This window comes from Panulirus ornatus, chromosome 20 (assembly GCF_036320965.1).
Source record: "Panulirus ornatus isolate Po-2019 chromosome 20, ASM3632096v1, whole genome shotgun sequence".
NCBI lineage: Eukaryota > Metazoa > Arthropoda > Malacostraca > Decapoda > Palinuridae > Panulirus > Panulirus ornatus.
Genome location: NC_092243.1, coordinates 47,073,392 through 47,097,848, shown reverse-complemented (window position 1 = coordinate 47,097,848; position 24,457 = coordinate 47,073,392). Strand labels below are relative to the sequence as shown.

Genomic DNA, 24,457 nt, shown 5'->3' with positions numbered 1-24,457 from the left:
TTCTAGAAAATTAATTTGATTTATATCATGTAGATCATAAAGAGAACTGGCGTCCGTAAACAAACAAAAAATGACCCGGATTTCTCTGTACAGTATCCAAATTAAGTTATCAAAGACAATCTTGCAAAAGGCCATTGGGTTAAAGCTTGTAATTGAGAGAATTTTGACACATTAACGATGAAATAGAAGATTGAAAGAATTGACTGTATTCATAAAATATTATGTAACCTCCCCTGGCAGCCGTGCTTTATCTGAGTTTTCAATGCTCTTTTGGAAGCACAACTGAGACGTTCATGATTGAGCATTACTGTAATTGCCACAACTGCCAATAAATGTTGGGAAACGGCAAACAGCAGATAGAATGACTGGCAGGTCATGCCACTGTCTAACCACTTCATTAATACCCAGTTCACCACTCCACACGAACCCCAATAACAAACCTCATTAAAGTTAATATGGGTGTATTTTGTATTTTTGACTTAGGTTGCTAGCTGAGGTTTGATTAGATATTGGTAGGCTTTGCTGGAAAACAACCAGTTTACTTACTCATTCAAACTGTGTAAATATGATAGGCTTTGAGTGAAACAACCAGTTTAGCTACGCATTGAAACTAGCTGTAGATATTGAGTGATTTTATCTGCAAGACAATGAAAAGTTCAAAAAATGAAATTTATTTGGAGATAGTGAATGAGTCCATATTTTGTAAGGTGAACAAAATAGAATTACCGAAACGGTAGTCCAGAACAACAAACTAAAGAGCATTTAACAGGTTAACGTTTAGAGTGTAATATTCCCAATTGCTTGTGTAAGTGTGGAAGTGTATGTTTCAGTGTTGTACACTTAACATGGGTTCTTGGTTTATTTGAGTTATTTTCAGAAGCTGTATGAACATGATATGATACAAAAAAGATGGGAATTGATTTGATGTAGGTACTGATTAATGAATTGGAAAATAGCACATATTTGGAAAGAAAAGATTTTATATGGTGATTTGGGTAGATACCTATGAGAAAAAAATTGGAGAGGGGATTGTATATTTTCAGACTGCTAGAGGGCCTTAGATACTCTCTTTTTTGGAAGGTTGGTGATGAAACTAGAGACCCAAGGGTTAAGTAATTGGGAAGAAACAGCAAACATATCTTAGGAAACTTTAAGCTGGATGAAGGTGGCATGTGGCTTTGCTGAAGGCTTACTGTTGGGACTACATATGCTTTTTTATCTTTGTAAATGATTTGTCCAAAGAGGCAGAGGCAAAGGTATGAAAGAACTGCAAAGTAGCAGGATATTGCAAAGAGATATTGTTGAATGATGTCATTGAAACATAACCATGGATTATTGCTATTTGCAATGACTTTTTTATACCATACGTTGAGGGAGTTTTACACTTACAAGATCTCATCTCTTGAACATTCTGTACTGTTGAATAACCTTTATTTTATTTATGATAATTCCAGGACCAGTTTCTATGACAGAGTCCAGGTGTTACCCAGTACCTTTCTAAAGGCTTCTGCATTCAAGGCTACACTACTTCCAGGAGCAGGGAAACAAAGACTCCTTTGGAGTGAAACCTTCTTTGATAAGGCTGTAATCCCAGTGATAGAGACTTGCCAAAGTGTCTTGTCCCTTATGGTGTAACCTGGAGCAGGTGGAGTTTGGTAACACCTCACACAACCTCTTAAATTTTTGTATACTACCCAAATTTGCTATATTCTCTTTCAGTATATTCTGTTCATCCATCACTCTTGTACACTTAAAAGCACCTTTTTACATCTCTGTGGACTTCCAGAGTGTAGCAGTTAGCATTGTTGATCCTGATGCATTCTGATGTGTGGAAATAAAAAGAGTGTGGTTGAGAGAGCAGAAGAGGATTTGCCAAAATGGTTTGGACATATAGAGAGAATGAGTGAGGATAGATTGACAAAGAAGATATATGTGTCAGAGGTGGAGGGAACAAGGAGAAGTGGGAGACCAAATTGAAGGTGGAAGGATGTAGTGAAAAGATTTTGAGTGATCAGGGACTGAACATACAGGAGGGTGAGGCTTGCAAGAAATAAAGTGAATTGAAGTGAGGTAGCTTTAAGAACAGAGAACTGATCCTAGAGGGAATATCCTCACTTGGCTTCCTTCTCTGTTCCTTCTTTTGGAAAATTAGAGATGGGAGGGGAGGATTTCCAGCCCTCTGCTCCCTCCCCTTTTAGTGGCCTTCTGCGACACGCAGGGAATATGTGAAAAGTATTCTTTATCCCCTATCCCCAAGGTTTTATATATATATATATATATATATATATATATATATATATATATATAAAAAAAAAAAAAAAAAATATATATATTTTTTTTTGCTTTGTCGCTGTCTCCCGCGTTTGCGAGGTAGCGCAAGGAAACAGACGAAAGAAATGGCCCAACCCACCCCCATACACATGTATATACCTACGTCCACACACGCAAATATACATACCTACACAGCTTTCCATGGTTTACCCCAGACGCTTCACATGCCCTGATTCAATCCACTGACAGCACGTCAACCCCGGTATACCACATCGATCCAATTCACTCTATTCCTTGCCCTCCTTTCACCCTCCTGCATGTTCAGGCCCCGATCACACAAAATCGTTTTCACTCCATCTTTCCACCTCCAATTTGGTCTCCCACTTCTCCTCGTTCCCTCCACCTCCGACACATATATCCTCTTGGTCAATCTTTCCTCACTCATTCTCTCCATGTGCCCAAACCATTTCAAAACACCCTCTTCTGCTCTCTCAACCACGCTCTTTTTATTTCCACACATCTCTCTTACCCTTAAGTTACTTACTCAATCAAACCACCTCACACCACACATTGTCCTCAAACATCTCATTTCCAGCACATCCATCCTCCTGCGCACAACTCTATCCATAGCCCACGCCTCGCAACCATACAACATTGTTGGAACCACTATTCCTTCAAACATACCCATTTTTGCTTTCCGAGATAATGTTCTCGACTTCCACACATTCTTCAAGGCTCCCAGAATTTTCGCCCCCTCCCCCACCCTATGATCCACTTCCGCTTCCATGGTTCCATCCGCTGCCAGATCCACTCCCAGATATCTAAAACACTTTACTTCCTCCAGTTTTTCTCCATTCAAACTTACCTCCCAATTGACTTGACCCTCAACCCTACTGTACCTAATAACCTTGCTCTTATTCACATTTACTCTTAACTTTCTTCTTTCACACACTTTACCAAACTCAGTCACCAGCTTCTGCAGTTTCTCACATTAATCAGCCACCAGCGCTGTATCATCAGCGAACAACAACTGACTCACTTCCCAAGCTCTCTCATCCCCAACAGGCTTCATACTTGCCCCTCTTTCCAAAACTCTTGCATTCACCTCCCTAACAACCCCATCCATAAACAAATTAAACAACCATGGAGACATCACACACCCCTGCCGCAAACCTACATTCACTGAGAACCAATCACTTTCCTCTCTTCCTACACGTAAACATGCCTTACATCCTCGATAAAAAACTTTTCACTGCTTCTAACAACTTGCTTCCCACTCCATATATTCTTAATACCTTCCACAGAGCATCTCTATCAACTCTATCATATGCCTTTCCAGATCCATAAATGCTACATACAAATCCATTTGCTTTTCTAAGTATTTCTCACATACATTTTTTCAAAGCAAACACCTGATCCACACATCCTCTACCACTTCTGAAACCACACTGCTCTTCCCCAATCTGATGCTCTGTACATGCCTTCACCCTCTCAATCAATACCCTCCCATATAATTTACCAGGAATACTCAACAAACTTATACCTCTGTAATTTGAGCACTCACTCTTATCCCCTTTGCCTTTGTACAATGGCACTATGCACGCATTCCGCCAATCCTCAGGCACCTCACCGTGAGTCATACATACATTAAATAACCTTACCAACCAGTCAATAATACAGTCACCCCCTTTTTTAATAAATTCCACTGCAATACCATCCAAACCTGCTGCCTTGCCGGCTTTCATCTTCCGCAAAGCTTTTACTACCTCTTCTCTGTTTACCAAATCATTTTCCCTAACCCTCTCACTTTGCACACCACCTCAACCAAAACACCCTACATCTGCCACTCTATCATCAAACACATTCAACAAACCTTCAAAATACTCACTCCATCTCCATCTCACATCACCACTACTTGTTATCACCTCCCCATTTGCGCCCTTCACTGAAGTTCCCATTTGCTCCCTTGTCTTACGCACTTTATTTACCTCCTTCCAGAACATCTTTTTATTCTCCCTAAAATTTAATGATACTCTCTCACCCCAACTCTCATTTGCCCTCTTTTTCACCTCTTGCACCTTTCTCTTGACCTCCTGTCTCTTTCTTTTATACATCTCCCACTCAATTGCATTTTTCCCTACAAAAATCGTCCAAATGCCTCTCTCTTCTCTTTCACTAATAATCTTACTTCTTCATCCCACCACTCACTACCCTTTCTAATCTACCCACCTCCCACTCTTCTCATGCTAGAAGCATCTTTTGCGCAATCCATCACTGATTCCCTAAATACATCCCATTCCTCCCCCACTCCCCTTACTTCCATTGTTCTCACCTTTTTCCATTCTGTACTCAGTCTCTCCTGGTACTTCCTCACACAAGTCTCCCTTCCCAAGCTCACTTACTCTCACCACCCTCTTCACCCCAACATTCTCTCTTCTTCTCTGAAAACCCATACAAATCTTCACCTTAGCCTCCACAAGATAATGATCAGACATCCCTCCAGTTGCACCTCTCAGCACATTAACATCCAAAAGTCTCTCTTTCACGCGCCTGTCAGTTAACACGTAATCCAATAACGCTCTCTGGCCATCTCTCCTACTTACATACGTATACTTATGTATATCTCGCTTTTTAAACCAGGTATTCCCAATCACCAGTCCTTTTTCAGCACATAAATCTACAAGCTCTTCACCATTTCCATTTACAACACTGAACACCCCATGTATACCAATTATTCCCTCAACTGCCACATTACTCACCTTTGCATTCAAATCACCCATCACTATAACCTGGTCTCGTGCATCAAAACCACTAACACACTCATTCAGCTGCTCCCAAAACACTTGCCTCTCATGATCTTTCTTCTCATGCCCAGGTGCATATGTACCAATAATCACCCATCTCTCTCCATCAACTTTCAGTTTTACCCATATTAATCGAGAATTTACTTTCTTACATTCTATCACATACTCCCACAACTCCTGTATCAGGAGTACTGCTACTCCTTCCCTTGCTCTTGTCCTCTCACTAACCCCTGACTTTACTCCCAAGACATTCCCAAACCACTCTTCCCCTTTACCCTTGAGCTTCGTTTCACTCAGAGCCAAAACATCCAGGTTCCTTTCCTCAAACATACTACCTATCTCTCCTTTTTTCACATCTTGGTTACATCCACACACATTTAGACACCCCAGTCTAAATGTCTATATATATATATATATATATATATATATATATATAATGTGGGGGAGGGGGTGAAAATTCTGGGAGCCTTGAAGAATGTGTGGAAGTCGAGAACATTATCTCAGAAAGCAAAAACGGGTATGTTTGAAGGAATAGTGGTTCCAACAATGTTATATGGTTGCGAGGCGTGGGCTATGGATAGAGTTGTGCACAGGAGGGTGGATGTGCTGGAAATGAGATGTTTGAGGACAATATCTGATGTGAGGTGGTTTGATCGAGTAAGTAATGTAAGGGTAAGAGAGATGTGTGGTAATAAAAAGAGTGTGGTTGAGAGAGCAGAAGAGGTGTTTTGAAATGGTTTGGTCACATGGAGAGAATGAGTGAGGAAAGATTGACCAAGATGATATATGTGTCAGAGGTGGAGGGAACGAGGAGAAGTGGGAGACCAAATTGGAGGTGGAAAGATGGAGTGAAAAAGATTTTGAGTGATCGGGGCCTGAACATGCAGGAGGGTTAAAGGCGTGCAAGGAATAGAGTGAATTGGAACGATGTGTATACCGGGGTCGACGTGCTGTCAATGGATTGAACCAGGGCATGTGAAGCGTCTGGGGTAAACTATGGAAAGTTCTGTGGGGCCTGGATGTGGAAAGGGAGCTGTGGTTTCGGTGCATTATAACATGACAGCTAGAGACTGATTGTGAACGAATGGGGCCTTTGTTGTCTTTCCTAGTGCTACCTCGCACACATGAGGGGGAAGGGGGTTGGTTATTCCATGTGTGGCGAGGTGGCAATGGGAATGAATAAAGGCAGACAGTATGAATCATGTATATGTGTATATATGTATATGTCTGTGTGTGTATATATATGTATACATTGAGATGTATAGGTATGTATATTTGTGTGTATGGACGTCTATGTATATACATGTATATGTGGGTGGGTTGGGCCATTCTTTCGTCTGTTTCCTTGCGCTACCACGCTAATGCAGGAGACAGCGACAAAGCAAAATAAAAGAAAATGATATATTATTATCATCATCATCCAACTCCAGGACCCCTTTCATGGTGTTCCTACCTTTTCAAAACTGTGCTCCTTGGAAAAATAGAGAAATAAAGGACTTTTTTGTACCAAGAAGGTCCTTAGTATGGCTGTAATCTTTTCTCTCCATTGACGATGGCATAACTTCTCCAAAGGTGATTTCTCATTTCTAGGCAGAGTCCAATAAATGCCATGCATCAGGGCACATGAGCAAAAGTAGGAGAATGACAAAATTCTCCTTATCTGACTTGTTGCACCATCTCAGAATATTTTTGGGATGAAAGAAAAAGTTGATTTTCCTTTTATGTGTGAAATGTGGATAGTTCCTTTTGATGAATATAATAGGAGTAGTCCATCCATTAAAAATGAAGATCAGTAATGTTCACAATACAATACACATATCTGTATCAACTGAATTATTGAAGCTAGTAAGTGATGTAAATTCTTAGTCACTTTTTCTAGAGATATAAAGAGCTTTTCCTGCAATGGAGTGGCTCACATTAGGCAGGCAGTCTTATGAGTTCCTAAATATTACAGCTAGTAGGATACTGAAGAAATTTTATTCCGTCTCTGTATGTACATTCTCACATACATATTTTATGAAACAGAACAAATTAAATCTGGTTGGAACAGGAGAAAAAATACAATAAGCACTCTAGTAACTTAAAAAGAAAAAAGAAAAAACTAACCTTATTTGAGTAGTATTTGGGCAGTGACAAACTGACATTATATGATGAAAATCAAAAGAATTAAAAGAAAAATATACAGATATTGGTATACCACAGAGAGAAGCTCACACATATCTTGTAGGTACTGTTACAGTATTTCCTTTACCATTAGTTTATCTTTTAAATATAACTATTTTACATATCTGTGTGTTTTGCTAGACTTAAAATCTTTATGTGGGTTTTGAATTTCTTGAAATTACAAATTTAGTTTTTTAATCTTCAGAGAGCAATGGCAAGATTAATGCAAGGTCCATTGGATGAAATTTCTGGTCTGTTAAGGCATCCATCAAACGAAGTTGTCTGCAACTCAACCACAACTACCTCAGAGATGTGGAACACGACAGTTACCTCAGAGATGACAAAAGTATGATAAGTAATACAAACATAGGTTATTATCTGTGGATGCTTCTTGCACCTTCCTTATTGATAAAAAGATATACAATTATTGTAATTTGAAGGTTTATAGTCATACCCTTGTTTGATTTTATGCAAGGTTCTTTCATCCCTTTCTTTTGTAACAATGTCAGCTTATGTAACATTTAGCATGATTTTTGATGTTAAAGGAAATTTCCAATGTATAGGGAGAATGTGTGATAACACAATTAAAGTCATTGGCATGAGAGGAAGATTACCTATGACATAGGGAAATAGATTGGAAGAACACTGAAGGAGAAGGAATAAGTGGAGAATACATGGAAAGGGGCATGCGAGGGAGGCATGCAAGGACGGGTGGAATAGGGCATGCAAGGACAGGTGTAAGTGTAGACTTTTGCTGTGGCCTACCCCTTGTTGGGATATCTTGGAGGGAACAGGCATCAGAGATAGAGATAGATAGATAAATAGTATGCTCTATCCCCTTGACTTCTTGAATCTTCAACTCAATATCTGCTCTCTTTTTCCCCTCTTGGGATGCCAGTCATTTTGCCCCTACTCTGTTGCCTTCTTTCATACTTATGTATTTTCTTTACAGAACTTGTCATGCATACTTTCAACATGACCGAACCGCTTCAAGGTTTTTCAGTTTACCCTCTCTGCAACACTGCCTATTCATCCAGGACTGGAAAGGAGCTTTACTAGTGTGAAGTCACATCTCATGAACTTTCTCAACTGTGGTTCAATTTTCCAGACTTTTGCATATTCACATCATTCATTTTATAATAAGTTTCCTGCTTAGCTTCAATTTATGGCCTTTGATTGCTCTGTTTACATGAGAATTACATGGGAAAGACGGACAATAGGAGGCCTGATTGGCCCACAACTGGGTTGTCTGAAATTTTTTTTTTTAAGTTGACAAAAAGTGTAATACTGCTCAGTACTTTTTTAAGCTATCACTGAATCCCTGCTGCTGCACGTTAGTCTTCTAGTGTTTCCATTACTCTGTTGTTTATATGTTTAATTCTGGCATTTTTATCAAAGTATACCTGAATTTATGAAATATTTGTCTAAACTATTTTTGAAGCTATTTATAGTTTTAGCATTCATAACGTCTGACAGTTAGTTATTCCAGTGCTCAACATACCTATGGGAAAAGAAGCTTTCTCCCATGTTCATACTACATATTTTAACTTTGAGTTTTATTCCATTTGTCTCAGTAACTGTATTTTCTTGTATTTCGAAAAGATGCTCTTGCTTTACTTTATCAAACTTGTTCAGGATTTTGAACACTTGGATTAAGTTACTGCAAAGTCTCTGTTTCTTAAGGGAGAAGAGATCCAGTCATATTAGCCTCTCATTGTATGCTAGATTTCTAAAGGACGGGATCAATTTAGTCGCGTATCTTTGTACTTGTAATTTTTCCTCATCTTTTTGTATAGTTTGGGGACCAAAACTGGACTGCATATTCAAAGTGTGGTCTTACTAGAGAATTATCAAGTGTGAGAATTGTTTCTGGTGTCTAATAATCTATGTTCCAGGCTGTGAAACCTAACATTTGGTTACCTTTTTTACTTTTTACTTCACACTGTTTAGTGTATTTCATACAGTTTGTAGTCGTAATGTATGTTCTTGTCTCCAAAGTGCATAACTTTACACTTGTCTACATTAAACTCCACTTGCCATCTGTCTGACCACTCTGCTTGTAAGTTAAGATCTCTTTGCAGTCCTGCCAATTTATAGCTCTGCCTCCTAGTTTAGTATTTCCAGCAAATTTGGAGATCTTGGGTATGAGACCGAGTTTTGGGTCATTGATGTATATTATGGAAAGAATTGGGCCTAGGACTGACCCCTGTGGTGCACCACTCATTACGTCTAGCCAGTCTGAGGCTTCGTTGTCTAATACTACACGCTGCTTTCTTCCAATAAGCAAGTCTCTGATCCATGTATCGAGTTCTTCACCTATTCCATGTGCTTTGAGTTAATGTAAAAGTCTTTTGTGAGGTGCTTTATCAAAAGCCTTTTGAAATCTAAATATATAACATCTGATGGTAATTTTTCATTCCAATTCTGTTAGATAACATTAAAACATTCCAGCAAATTTGTCAGACAGGATTCTCTATAGCAGAAACTGTGTTGGTTTTCTGATATTATTTTTTGTTCTAGAAACATGGCAATTTTATCTTTTATTATTTTTTCCATCATTTTACCTAACAATGATGTAAGGCTAATTGGTTGGTAGTTCAAGGCACACTCTTTGTCTCTTTTTTATTTATATATGAGTAACATTTGCTAGTTTCCACTGAGTTGGCATCTGACCATCTGAGAGAGATTTGTTGAATATTTTTGTTATGGGGTATATCAGCTGTCTCCTGACCTCCTTTAAAGATCTTGAAGCTAATTTATCTGGGCCAGTGGATTTGTTAGGATTTAATTTGTCCTGATATTTAAGTACTTCATAGGTCTTTATTTCTCTAACCTTCAACTCATCTTCATCAGACCCTTTAAACATTTTTATAGGTTTCGGTATTCGAGATGTTTCTTCAATTGTGAATATGGAATTGAAATAGTAATTTAGTATGGTAGCCATTTCCTTGTTGTCAGTAGTAAGTGTGTCATGCTTGTTTCTTCATGGTCCAATTACTTCTTTTACTGTCTTCCTTTGTTTTATGTTTGAAGAATTCCTTAGGATTATTCTTAACTTTGAAGGATATTCTTTTTTCTTCATTGTGTTCACTCTGTCTTATGACCTTACACTTTCTTTGGATTTTGATTAATTCCTGGTGATTTTCATCAGTTCCCTTTGATTTGAATTTCTTTTATGTTTTCTTATTTTTGGTGAATTAGTCCATCTATTCTTCTATTCATCCATGATGGTTTTGCATCTCATTAAGAATATTCATTGTTAACATTCTTAAATGGGCATAGAAACTTAAAGATTTTGACCAAATTTCCCCCTACTCTTCCAATTTGGGCAAATTTACAGCTAACCCCTCTCTGTGACTCAGCTTTCTTATTTTGGGTGCCATCTTTGTTGCCATCCTTTGGACCCATCTGTATTAACCCTTTGTGCTTCTTTAGATGTGGTGACCAAAGAAGAGGAGCATTTTAAAATTTGGCTCTTTTGTAGTGAGTAGCTTGCTGAAAATCTCTTTATTCATATATTTAAAAGTTTTGATATTGCCAACAAACAGTTTGTCCCCTGTATAATTCTTCAGAGATTTATTTTTGGTGATAGGTTATGTACAGTGTTTACCCCCAAGTCCCTCTCACAAAGAGTCCTGTAGCTTGTTTCCTGCTAGATTTTACCGTAACAAGGTATTTTACCACTGTGTCCCATTCTCATTTATGTACATTTATTCAGGCTTAATTTCATCAACCATGTGTCAGACATACTTTGAGACTTCTCTAAGGCCTTCTGTAAGTTGATGCAACTCCCATCATTCTTTGCATCCCTCATGACTACAAAAAATGACTATAAAAACTTATAAAGGTATCAAACCAGCCCTTCTTTATGTTGTTTTTGTAGATTATGTGTCCTACATTCTCTTCTGATTTCTGATAATGACTAGGGGAAAAATGAAAAGATGGTGAGTTTAACCAATATCATGAACAAGTTGCTTGTTGTAAAGGTGTATTTCCTTTAATATATCCGGCCAATGTTTACAAAGTGACAAGGCTACTTCAGTGAAACACTGCACACTTACATATTGTACTGTAAGCTCAACATTTTTCATTACTCTATACACTGCATCATCATTTCTTTAAGTCAGGTGGTATGAACAGAAAGTGGTAAAAGCTGTACTGCACGAACCATAATTCTTTTTCATACATATTCGCCATTTTCCACATTAGCAAGGTAGTGTTAAGAACAGAGGACTGAGCCTTAGAGGGAAAATCCTCACTTGGCCCCCTTCTTTGTTCCTTCTTTTGGAAAAGTAAAAACTGGAGGGGAGGATTTCCAGCCCCCTGCTCCCTCCCCTTTAATTTGCCTTTTACAACACGCAGGGAATATGTGGGAGGTATTCTTTCTCCCCTATCCCCAGGGATGGTAAACCATAATAGAATTGGCAAATATCTAGAAATTCCAGAGGTTGAATGTGAAGCTATCAGGATGCTTAAGATTCTTATCAGCTGACAAAGTCTATTAGATGGATGTTCAAATATTCCACAAAGGAAACTCACTGTTAAATCAGCTATCTCAGGAATTGTTAAAACCTCTTACTGAAGAATGGTGTTATCTGGGACTTGGAGTGTTCCATCATATTTTTAGGATAGTTAATAGGCTAGATGAAGTCATTAGACAGTTTGTGCAAGCATTAAACTTTTTCCTCAAGAAAAGACAATGCAGTGGATAAATGGAAGGCATTTCGAATTCAACAGTTGCCAGAATAGTACCCGCTTCCATTTCAGATGACCAATCAAGAAAATGGTGAAGATTCAGACAATACAAGTTCTCCAAATGATGAGTTATACTCAGGAATCCAATGCTTTGATGATTTCTTAATAAAGATTTTCAGCTTACAAACAGTGAAAGATTAGATGTAGCTGAAAACAGTGAATGATTAGAAAATGTGTCCTAGCATTGAAACAGAAACTCCAGTCAAGATCTTTTTTTCTATGTCACATGGAAGTGTGGATGTTAAGAGATCCTTCAGTGAGAATAAGTTAGTGCTTATTTCTGGAAAAACATGGATATCAAGGAAAATTTTACTTGAAATAGAACAATCTTTTAAGAAAAAGTAATATGTGAATTTAATAGAGATTAATTTACCAAACATGAACAGTGTTTAGAAGTGGAAAGCTGTCAAAGAAACCTCTGAGGCAACATCTGCACCCAGAGAAATAGCCCAACCCCTAATAGATATCTTGAGATGGCAAATAAGAAACTTTTTGAAGGTGATGCACTAAATAAAAAAGGATTAGTTATTCTCTAGTCCACTTGTTATCTTCAGTAAGGCTAATCTTACAGTTGCAATGTAGAGTAAGATTTGCTTTATTGGACAGATGCAGATATTCTGAGAAATTATACTGAAAAAATAATCTTAAGGCTCAAGATAATGAAAAAAGTACTGCCATTTGGTTTCCATGTGATTTTCTCATGGCTACTCTCAGAAAAAATAGAGGATACCTCAGGATGAGGTCATATATTACTGAGGTTCTGAACTTCTTAGCACCCTTGCACACCATGGTCTGACTGATTCATCAGTGTCTATCCTCATCCAGTTTGATTGTGGCGTGACTAACCACTCAAAAAAAAAATCACCTGAAATTAAGTAATTTCAATAACTTATTGCAGTTGAGATATATGGCAACTCTACATAGTGTGTGTTATAAGTGCATCAATCACTGCCCAGGAGCCATACCACAAGGTGTGATGTGCTAGCCCTCTATGAATTTTCATCCCTTTCACACAATCCTACCCTCCATTGTGCAGTAATATTCCCATGTAAAACTTTTTTAAAGTATTTATTGGTGTGTTTTACATTATTTCATCAATTCAGACCTGTAACCATCATTTCTGTGTGATCCACTGTCACAATAATTGCCCTTTTGTGCAAACAGTTAACATCTCATCCCTCTTTAAAAGCAGTGCAAAGAGCTGTGAGGTTTTGTCGTAAAAAGGTGTGTTGTTATATTTCATGATATTTAAGCTTTTATGCAATAACACACTATGTTTGTTCAACCCTGTTACAGTGCTTGCTTCATTTTTCCATATGACCAGCATCTGGTCATTGCATTAGATGATGACAAACATGACGGTGCGAAAGCACAATGTGAATCCAATTCTAAGTATAATATTGGTGAACCTGAATCTGATAGCAATGACTGTATGCCCAAGTCCATTTTTTTGGGCTTCTGGTTGCTCTACATGGAAGTACAGGGTAGACAAGCAGTACTCTGCAACATGATTTTGCCCCTGCTGCCACTTCTCCATAAGAGGTGCACAGCAATTGCAGTAGGTGCAACCATCCATTCCTCCCCCCCTACATCGCTGCTGCCCAACGTGCTGCACCACATGCAGCCATCTCAAGCATCTAACTTTACACCAAATGGGAATGCCATCATGAAATATAATTTTATTGTATCATCATAATATTACAAAGATTATAGTGTTGTATACATCCAGCATGTAGTATAATAGCACACAACATGAGGATGGGTTATATTAAATCACTTGCATCCTTACCATACATGCTAGCAGTATTCTAAAACCACCTTGACATATGTAGACTTATATGAACAAGTAGAATAATAAAAAAGGATGAAAAAACTCGAAAGTATTTATGAAAACTAAGGATTTCTGATATTCCATTTTTTACTTTAATTTTTTCATATATATATTTGCCGTTTCCCACATCAACAAGGTAGCTTCAAGAATGGATGACTGAGCCTGAGATAGAAAATTCCTCACTTGGCCTTCTCTGTTCCATCTTTTGGAAAAGTAAAACAGCAGGGGAGGATTTACACACACACACACACACACACACACACACACACCCATCCCTTTTAGTCACCTTCTGTGACACTCAGGGAAGACAAGGTAAGTAATCTTTCTCCCCTATCTACATATATTTAATGGCACCCCCCCTCCCCCGCACGCGCGCATGTGAGGTAGTGCTAGGAAAAGACAAAAAAGGCCACATTTGTTCACACTCAGTCTCTAGCTGTCATGTGTAATGCACCAAAACCACAGCTCCCTTTCCACTTCCAGGCCCCACAAAACTTTTCATGGTTTACCCCAGACACTTCGCATGCCCTGGTTCAGTCCAGTAATAGCACGTCAGCCCCGTTATATCACATCGTTCCAATTCACTCTATTCCTTGCATGCCTTTCAAATTCCTGTATGTTCAGGCCCAGATTGCCCAAAATCTTATTCACTTCTTACTTCCACCTCCAATTTCGTCTCCCACTTCTCATTCCCTCCATCTGTGACACATATATCCTCTTTGTCATCTTTCCTCACTGATTCTCTCCATGTGACCAAACCAATTCAATACACCCTCTTCTGCTCTCTCGACCACACTCTTTTTATTACCACACATCTCTCTTACCCTTTCATTACTTACTCGATCAAACCATCTCACACCACTTATTGTCCTCAAACATCTCATTTCCAACACATCCATCCTCTGCACAACCCTATCTATAGCCCACTTCTCACAACCATATAACATTGTTGGAACCACTATTCCTTCAAACATACCCGTTTTTGCTCTCCAAGATAATGTTCTTCCCTTCCACACATTTTTCAACACTCCCAGAACCTTCGCCCCCCTCCCCCACCCTGTGACTCACTTCCACTTCATGGTTCCATCCGCGGCTAACTCCACCCCCAGATATCTAAGACACTTCACTTCCTCCAGTTTTTCTCCATTCAATCTTACCTCCCAATTGACTTGTCCCTCAACCCTACTGAACCTCATAACCTTGCTCTTATTCACATTTACTCACAGCTTTCTTCTTTTGCTTACTTTACTGAACTCAGTCACCAGCTTTAGTTTCTCACCTGAATCACCCACCAGTGCTGTATCATCAGCGAACAACAACTGACTCACTTCCCAAGCCCTCTCATCCAGAACAGACTGCATACTTGCCCCTCTCTCCAAAACTCTTGCATTCACCTCCCTAACAACCCCATCCATAAACAAATTAAACAACCATGGAGACATCATGCATCCCTGTCGCAAACCGACATTCACTGAGAACCAATCATTTTCCCCTCTTACTACTCGTACACATGCCTTACATCCTTGATAAAAACTTGTCACTGCTGATAGCAACTTACCTCCCACACCATATACTCTTAATACCTTCCACGAAGCATCTCTATCAACTCTATCATATGCCTTCTCCAGATCCATAAATGCTACATACAGATCCATTTGTTTTTCTAAGTATTTCTCACATACATTCTTCAAAGCAAATACCTGATCCACACATCCTCTACCACTTCTGAAACCATGCTGCTCTTCCCCAATCTGATGCTCTGTTCATGCCTTCACCCTCTATCAATACCCTCCCGTATAATTTCCCAGGAATACTCAACAAACTTATACCTCTGTAAATTGAATGCTCACCTTTATCCCTTTTGCCTTTATACAATGGCACTATGCATGCATTCCGCCAATCCTCAGGCACTTCACCATGAACCATACATACATTGAATATCCTTACCAACCAGTCAACAATAGTCACCCCCTTTTTTGATAAATTCCACTGCAATACCATCCAAACCCGCCACCTTGCTGGCTTTTATCTACCACAAAGCTTTTACTGCCTCTTCTCTGTTTACCAAACCATTCTCCCTGACCCTCTCACTGTGCACATCACCTCGACCAAAACACCCTGTATCTGCCAATCTATCATCAAATACATTCCACAAACCTTCAAAATATTCACTCCATCTCCTTCTCACTTCACCGCTACTACTTGTTATTACCTCCCCATTAGCCCCCTTTACCAATTTTCCCATTTGTTCTCTTTTCTTACGCACTTTATTCACCTCCTTCCAAAACATCCCTTTATTCTCCCTAAAATTTAATGATACTCTCTCACCCCAACTCTCATTTTCCCTCTTTTTCACCTCTTGCACCTTTCTCTTGACCTTCTGCCTCTTTCTTTTATACATATCCCAGTCATTTGCACTATTTCCCTGCAAAAATCGTCCAAATGCCTCTTGCTTCTCTTTCACAAACAATCTTACTTCTTCATCCCACCACTCACTACCCTTTCTAATCTGCCCACCTCCTACCTCTCTCATACCACAGGCATCTTGTGCACAAGCCATCACTGCTTCCCTAAATGCATCCCATTCCTCCCCCACTCCCCTTACCTCATTTGCTCACCTTTTTCCATTCTGTACTCAGTCTCTCCTGGTACTTCCTCACACAAGTCTCCTTTCCAAGCTCACTTACTGTCACCACTCTCTTCACCCCAACATTCTCTCCTCTTTTCTGAAAACCTCTACAAATCTTCACCTCCTCCACAAGATAATGATCAGACATCCCTCCAGTTGCCCCTCTCAGCACATTAACATCCAAAAGTCTCTTTTTCACATGCCTATCAATTAACACTTAATCTAATAATGCTCTCTGGTCATCTCTTCTACTTACATACGTATACTTATGTATATCTCTTTTTAAACCAGGTATTCCCAGTCACCGGTCCTTTTTCAGCATACAACTCTACAAACTCTTTATCATTTCCATTTACAACACTGAACACCCCATATACACCAGTTATTCCCTCAACTGCCACATTAATCACCTTTGCATCCTAATCAACCATCACTATAACCCAGTCTTGTGCATCAAAGCTGCTGACACACTCACTCAGCACTCCCAAAACACTTGCCTCTCATGATGTTTCTTCTCATGACCAGGTGCATAGGTACCAATAATCACCCATTTCTCTCCATCCACTTTCACTTTTACCCATATCAATCTAGAGTTTACTTTCTTACACTCTGTCACATACTCCCACAACTCCTGCTTCAGGAGTAGTGCTACTCCTTCCTTTGCTCTTGTTCTCTCACCAACCTCTGACTTTACTCCTAAGACATTCCCAAACCACTCTTCTCCTTTACCCTTGAGCTTCGTTTCACTCAGAGCCAAAACATCCAGGTTCCTTTCCTCAAACATACTGCCTATCTCTCCTTTTTTCTCATTTTGGTTACATCCACACACATTTAGACACCCCAGTCTGAGCCTTCAAGGAGGATGAACACTCTCCACATAACTCCTTCTGTTTCCCCTTTTGGAAAGTCAAAATACAAGGAGGGAAGGGTTTCTAGCCCCCTGCTCCCATCCCCTTTAGTCGCCTTCTATGACATGCGGGGAATGTGTAGAAAGTATTCTTTCTCCCCTATCTGCAGGGATGTATATTGAAATGGTTTGGTCACATGGAGAGAATGAGTGCGGAAAGATTGACAAAGAGGACATAAGTGTCAGAGGTGGAGGGAATGAGAAGTGGGAGACCAAGTAAGGAGGTGGAAGGATGAAGTGAAAAAGATTTTGAGCGATCGGGCCCTGAACATAAAAGAGGGTGAAAGGCGTGCAAGGAATAGAGTGAATTGGAACGATGTGGTATACCGGGGTTGACGTGCTGTCAGTGGATTGAACTAGGGCATGTGAAGCATCTAGGGTAAACCATGGAAAGTTTTGTGAGGCATTGAATTGGAAAGGAAGCTATGGTTTCGGTACATTACACATGACAGTTAGAGACTGTCTCTGAGTGTGAACGAATGTGGCCTTTGTTGTCTTTCCTGGTGCTACCTCGCGTGCATGCAGTGGGAGGGGGGATACCTTTTCATGTGTGGCGGGGTGGCGACAGGAGTGGATGAAGGCATCATGTATGAATATGTAATGTGTATATATGTATATGTATACGTATTTATATGTATGTATACGTTGAAAGGTATAGGTATGTATATGTGTGTGTGTGGGTGTTTATGTATATCAGTGTGTATATGGGTGGGTTGGGCCATTCTTTCATCTGTTTCCTTGCGCTACCTCGCTAACATGGAAGACAGCGACAAAGTATAATATAGATAAGATATATACTCCAACATAGGTTTGTCTACTGTGTTCAGTAATCTAATTCTTACCTTGACACAATCACTCCAGTTATTTATTACACTTGTCTCTGAATATTTGTTCACAAACATTCATGTGTATCTAAATGTATCAGCTACACTTTCATTCGCCATTATCCAAATGGATCACATACAGCTTAAAAAGTATACATTTAAATCACTGTAATTTGTTTTAGTAATAGATAGATAATTCCTTTTCACCACTCACTTTATGAAGGTATTGTATTTTATGGAAAATTATATGCATAGGAAGTCATAACCCTGCACACTTCATTGCTACACAAGGTAAATTCCAGTACCTTCCTGCTACACCAAAACCTATTATCACGAAAAGGATTCAGCTGGGAATCATAATAATCCTTGGCACAGTGGTTTTTACCAGGGCCTTTAATTAAAGGAGAGACTTTTGCAAATGGGTTCTTTGATTTATCATATTCATCTGTAAAGGGATTGTTCTCCCTCTTCTGTCTCAAAATCATCACTAAATGGATTACTAGCACCTTCATTCTTCTGAAGTGGGTTATCAAGTGTTTTTTTAGGTTTTGAGATGTGTGTCTTGCCGAATGATGTTGATATACTTTCAACAGGGTATTTTCTCTTGGAACTTTTATCTGAGACAGTTGTGGTTGACTTGATGATATGGTCATGAAGAGATGGACTATACTTGTTTGGTTTTCCACCCATTCTCATAGATTCATTTGATCTCCCTCTACTTTTATCTATGGGGACAACCACACGTGGAGATATTCCAGACCTCAGTTGGCCTTCTGTAGGACTCAATAAAAGTGCACTTGGGTTTTCTTGATGGATTATGCCTTCTGCAGGAGCATTCACATCTTTTGATGCAAAATCTGATGCAGATTGAGATAATCTAATGCGACCCTCTGTTCGCAACCTGCTTTCTGGTTCCAGTTCAAGTACTCCTTGACCATGATGTTCTCTCATCTGCAGTCAGCCTTCCCCACCAACACCAATAGGACCTTGGTTTACCCTCTCTAATGCATGCAGCCTTCCCTCAGCTTTACGTACAGTTAACCCTCAGTTTAATGGACCCCGAATTAAGAGATTTTGGATTTAACAGACTGGGCAGATGTTAATACATTAATCAATAAAAATTTAGTAATTAAGAAATGATTTAAAAATCTATACTCGTTTAATTACCACACCTCATTCTTACTGTATCATTTCTTTATCTGCCAACCCTTCTCACATCAACCACTGTTCTAAAACATTCCATTCCCAACACATTCATCATTCTCATCTATAGTCCATGCATTGCATCTATAAAACACAATCAAGATCACTATTCTTTCAACCTACCCATCTTTCCCCCCCCAGATAATTACCTCTTTTTCCAGATAATCCTCAATGCTGCTTGGACCTTTACCCTCTCACCCACCACATGACTTACTCAAGCTCCCATGGTTCCATTCACTGTCATGCCCAATCCTAATTATCTAAAGCTCTTCACTTCCTCCAAGTTTTTTCCATTCAGATTCATGTCCAAGCGAACCTGTCTCTTTATAGAGTTAAACTTGCTGACATTACTTTCATTAAGGTATATTGACACATATTGTCATCTTTCTCCTTTAAAACACTCTCCCAAACTCAGAAACCAACTTCTGCATTCCTCATTTGAATCTGCCACCAGAACTGTGTCATCAGCTAAGAGTAACTGATTCACCTCCCAAGCATCCCCACCTTTGTCATATGGCAGACCTACTCCTCCTTTCAGTACCCTTGCATTTACTTCCCTCACCTCATATATGAACACCCATGGTGACATTACACGTCCTTGCCATGGATCTACTTACTTGAAATCATTAGCCCTCCTCACTATCTGCTCACTCATGTCTTTTACACTTGGTAAAAACTCTTCAATACTTTTAACTGGATGTGTTGGATATTAAATGTTTGAGGACAATATGTGGTGCAAGGTGCTTTGATCATGTAAGTAATAAAAGGGAAAGAGAGAAGTGTTGTAATAAAAAGTGTGGCTGAGAGAGCTGAAGAGTGTGCAGAAATGGCTTAGACATATGGAGTGAATGAATGAGGTAAGGTTAACAAAGAGGATGTATGTTGCAGCAGTGAAGAGAACAAGGTGAAGGGGTAGACCAGGCTGGAAATGGAAGGATGGAGTGGAAAAGATTTTGATTAATCAGCATCTGAACATGCAGGAGGGTCAAAGGTGTGCACAAGATAGAGTGAATTGGAATATGCTATACAGGGGTCGATGTGCTGTCAATGAACTGAACTAGGGCATGTGGACCAGCCTGGATAAACCATGGAAAGGTTTATGGTACCTGGTTATGGGTAGGAATCAGTGATTTCATTGCATTACACATAACAAGTAGACAATGGATGTGAGTGAATGTGGCTTTTTTTCATGTGTTCCTAGCACTATCTCACTTATGAGGCAAATGGTTATTAAGTATAAAAGAAAAAAAAAGCGAAGTCTGATTTCAGACATTGGAATACTGTAGAATTCTTTAAATGTGAAATGGAGATATTTAGGAGTTCGCTGTATTAGACTCTCCTCATTGATATTTGAAATTTATATTTTGTAGAGTTTTCCATTCTGTATTTACCTCTGACACTGGAAAGGAGATTGTTTATGCACTTTTGATGTACCAAGGTAGTTTTTTGTGCATCTTAAGTGTGTTTATGAATAATTTCTAAATAATGATTACAATAATCAGTAATTTGTTTCTCAGAAAGTCCATTATTTGAGGAGGTATTGTTTTATCATGTTATATTATTATATTATCTCATCAGAGTGTGGAGTTGTCAGTGGATCCAGTATCATGTCTTCATGATGAACCAATTTGCATTAGAGTGAGTAGCCTTGTGCCAAGTGAAGATGTTACTCTGCAAGCATCCATGAAAGATACCCGAGGGGTTCACTTCCTTTCTTATGCCCATTATAGGTAAGTTTCACAAAATAAAGAGAAAACTTGCTTAGAATTTAGTATTTGCTTTTACCCACACTTCATTTGTAGGTATTATAGCTATAAGGTAATTCACATTTTTTTTTTTCCAGAAATCTTTTAAAATAAAGACAGTAGCCTCTTTTCCTGCAAAAGAGGAGGCATTTTTAGACATGGGCCATTTCATTATTGATTTTAGGCAGCCAGTATTTATGATGCTTGATCCTGAGTTTGTTTGTGAGATTTAATGTGTGAGGATTGGTTTGAAGATTCACCTCTTTTGACCATCGTATATCATGTGAGGCTGGCAGATGCTTAGTCACTAGAACTTCATGATCATGTAGTGACATGCCTAGATCTATATTGTCTTGGACATAGGGGAGGTGGCAGGTGCTTGCTAGCATTGTGTGGTTCTTGTAGATGTAAGCTAGTAGTGCTTCTACTTTTGTTTTTGGACTGCAAATGAGATGCCCAACAGGTTTAGATTTTTTCAGTTTTTTATAACACGAAATTTAAATGTTTAAACCCCTTCTCTTACTTTTTTAATGTTCCAAAAAATCATCAATATTTTAAAAGTTTTAAAATTATACAGGAAGATGAAGTAAGACAAAGTATTAATCTTGAAATTTTGATAATTCAGATAATATTACATGATGAAATATGTACATGTATCAGACATGAAAGTGACAAATCTTCAGATTCCTTAACATTGAACTATTTTTAGAGTATAGTGTATAACTACTCAGGGTTTGGCTAGGGCCTTTTACATAGAAACAACTTTTTCAGCAGAAGAAACTTTAGTCATTTATTTATGTTGTTCATGAGCCTTCATTTTGTAGTTAATATACCAACAATTTATTCTCATACCAAAGCAATATGACCCTCACCTTTGTAGGATTGTATATACATATATTTCAACTTTGTGGTGTGTCCTGTGATTTCTCAAAGACTCATTTTCTTTGGAAATATGTCTGTTAAGGCTCTGCTCAGTCTCTGGGCTGCAGCCTACACTCTCCCTATCTTATCAACTCAAAGGCATCCACAGCTAATGGTCATCTGAACAGGATTCACTCCAAGCCTGTCAGGAACCATGACTAGGCTGTCATTAGACCTGCCTCCAGCTAGCTATTCAAAGCTCACTCTTTTCTTTGATACATGGTATGATAGACATGACACCTGGTTCAACCAAGGTAGTCAGCTGTTGGATGGGTCTGCAGTAGGTGTGTGTGATGTCACCATGGCTATTTAATTTGGTTGTGGATGGGGTATGAGGGAGGTAAATGCAGTTTTTTGTAGAGAGGTACAGGAATGCAATTTGTGGTGGGTAAGGAAACCTGGGAAATGAGTCAGTTGTTACTAGCTAATGGCACAGTTCTCATGGCAGATTCAAGTCTGAAACTGTACAAGTTTGTGATTAAGTTTGGGAGAGTGCATGAAAGGAAGAAGTTGAGAGTAAATATGAATAAGAGCAAGTTTATAAGGGTTAGCAGTGCAGAAGGACAGGTCAGTTGCAGTGTGAGTTTGCATAGAAAAATTTGGAGGAAGTGGAGTGTTTTAGATACCTGGAAGTGGATAAGCAAGTGAATAGAACCATGGAAGCAGAAGTAAGTCATGGTGTGGGTAAGGTCCTTTCTGGGAGTGTTGAGGAATGTGTGGAGAGAGAGGTTATCTGAGGAGGTGAAATTGGGTATGTTTGAAGGTATGGTAGTTGCAACGATGTTGTTGATGCAAGGCATGGGCTATAGATGAAGATGTTAAGGGGGGTGGACATGTTGAAATTGAAATGTTTGAGAACATTATGTGGTATGTGGAGGGTTAATTGATTAAGTAATATGAGGGTAAAAGAAGGGTTTGGTATTAAGAAGTTCATAGTTTAGAGAGCTGAAGAGGGGTGTGTACATGGTATATACATATGGAGAAAATGAGTGAGGAAAGGTTAACAAAGATGATATATGTGTTGGAAATGGAGGAGAGAAGGAGAGGGGGGAACCAAATGAGATGGAAATATGGAGTGAAAAAGATTGAGTAGTTTGGGCCTGAGAATGCAGGAGGGTGAAAGGTGCTGAAGGGATAGAGTGAATTAGAACATCATGTTATATAAAAGGTGATGTTCTGTAAGTGAACTAAATCAAGATGTGAAGCGGTAGGGGGAAACCATGGAAAGGTCTTTGGAGCCTGGTTGTGAAAATGGAGTTGTGGTTTTGGTGCATTTCTGCATGACAGCTAGAGAATGCTTGTGAGCAAATTTAACCTTTTTCTGGCACTAACTCAATAAACTGGAAAACGACAGACAAGTATGTAACTTATTGCATTGTATAATTGATTGATAGGCGGGGCTGCTAGTGGGAGTATGATCATTACCTTGTGGAGATAGGGGTGAAGATTTGTAGAGGTTTTTGGAAAAGAGGAAACATTATGGGTGAGAAGAGAGTGGTGAAAGTAATTGAGCTTGGAAAAGCGACTTGTTTGGAGAGATATGAGGAGAGTTTGAGTATAGAATGGCAAAAAGTGAGGGTAAATGAAGCTAAGGGAGTGTGTGAGGAATGGGAAGTATTTAGGGAAGCAGGGTCTGCATTTGCAAGAGATATATGTGGTGTGCATAAGGAGGGAGGTGGGCGGATAAGAATGGGTAAAGAACATGGCGGGATGATGAAGTAAAGTTGCTAGTGAAAGATAAAAGAGAGGTAGATGGAAAGGAATGCACATAATTGGGAGATGTTTAGGAGAAAGCAGCAGGAGTTCAGGAGGAAGGTGTATAGGTTAAAAAAGAAGGCAAATAAGAGTTGGGGGAAGCAACAACAAGTAAACTTTTGGAGAATATGATGTTTTGGAAGGAGTTTAATAGGAGAGAATATGATACTTTAGAAGGAGTTTAATAGTGCAAGAAAAACAAGGAAACAAAATTGAACATCACTGAAAGGGGCTGATGGGCAAGTGGTAACATGTAACGTTGAGGTGAGGAGGAGATCGAGAGAGTGATTTGAAGGTTTGCTGACTGTGTTTGATGATAGGTTGGCTGGTATAGTAGGTTTGGTTTGGAGATATTTGCAGTGAGAGAACCATAGAATGTGGTTTAGTGAAGAGAGAAGGAATAAGATGAAATATGGCAAGGTATCTGGAGTAGATAGTATTGCAGTTGAATTTCATAAGAAAGGGGGTGACTGTGTTATTGATTGGTTGGTGAAGATTTTCACTGAATTTATGGATCATGATGAGGTGCTTAAGGATTGATGGAATATATGTATAGTGGCACTGTATGAAGGCAAATGGGACAGGGGTGAGTGTCCAAACTACAGGGGTGTAAGTTTGTTAAGTGTACCAGGTAATTTGTAAGGGAGAG

The 24,457-nt window shown here is 39.1% G+C and overlaps 1 protein-coding gene across 2 annotated transcripts in view; it reads left to right on the top strand.

The window, feature by feature from the left end:
- The window catches only part of LOC139755981 (acyl-coenzyme A thioesterase 1-like), a 101,193-nt gene that overhangs the window by 2,829 nt on the left and 73,907 nt on the right, over positions 1-24,457 (top strand). For both annotated transcript variants that reach the window (XM_071674853.1, XM_071674851.1), the window contains exons 2-3: positions 7,444-7,584; positions 20,966-21,117. In XM_071674853.1, the coding sequence (XP_071530954.1) occupies positions 7,450-7,584; positions 20,966-21,117 (287 nt within the window). In that variant the 5' untranslated portion in view covers positions 7,444-7,449. The remainder of the gene's footprint in view (positions 1-7,443; positions 7,585-20,965; positions 21,118-24,457) is intronic.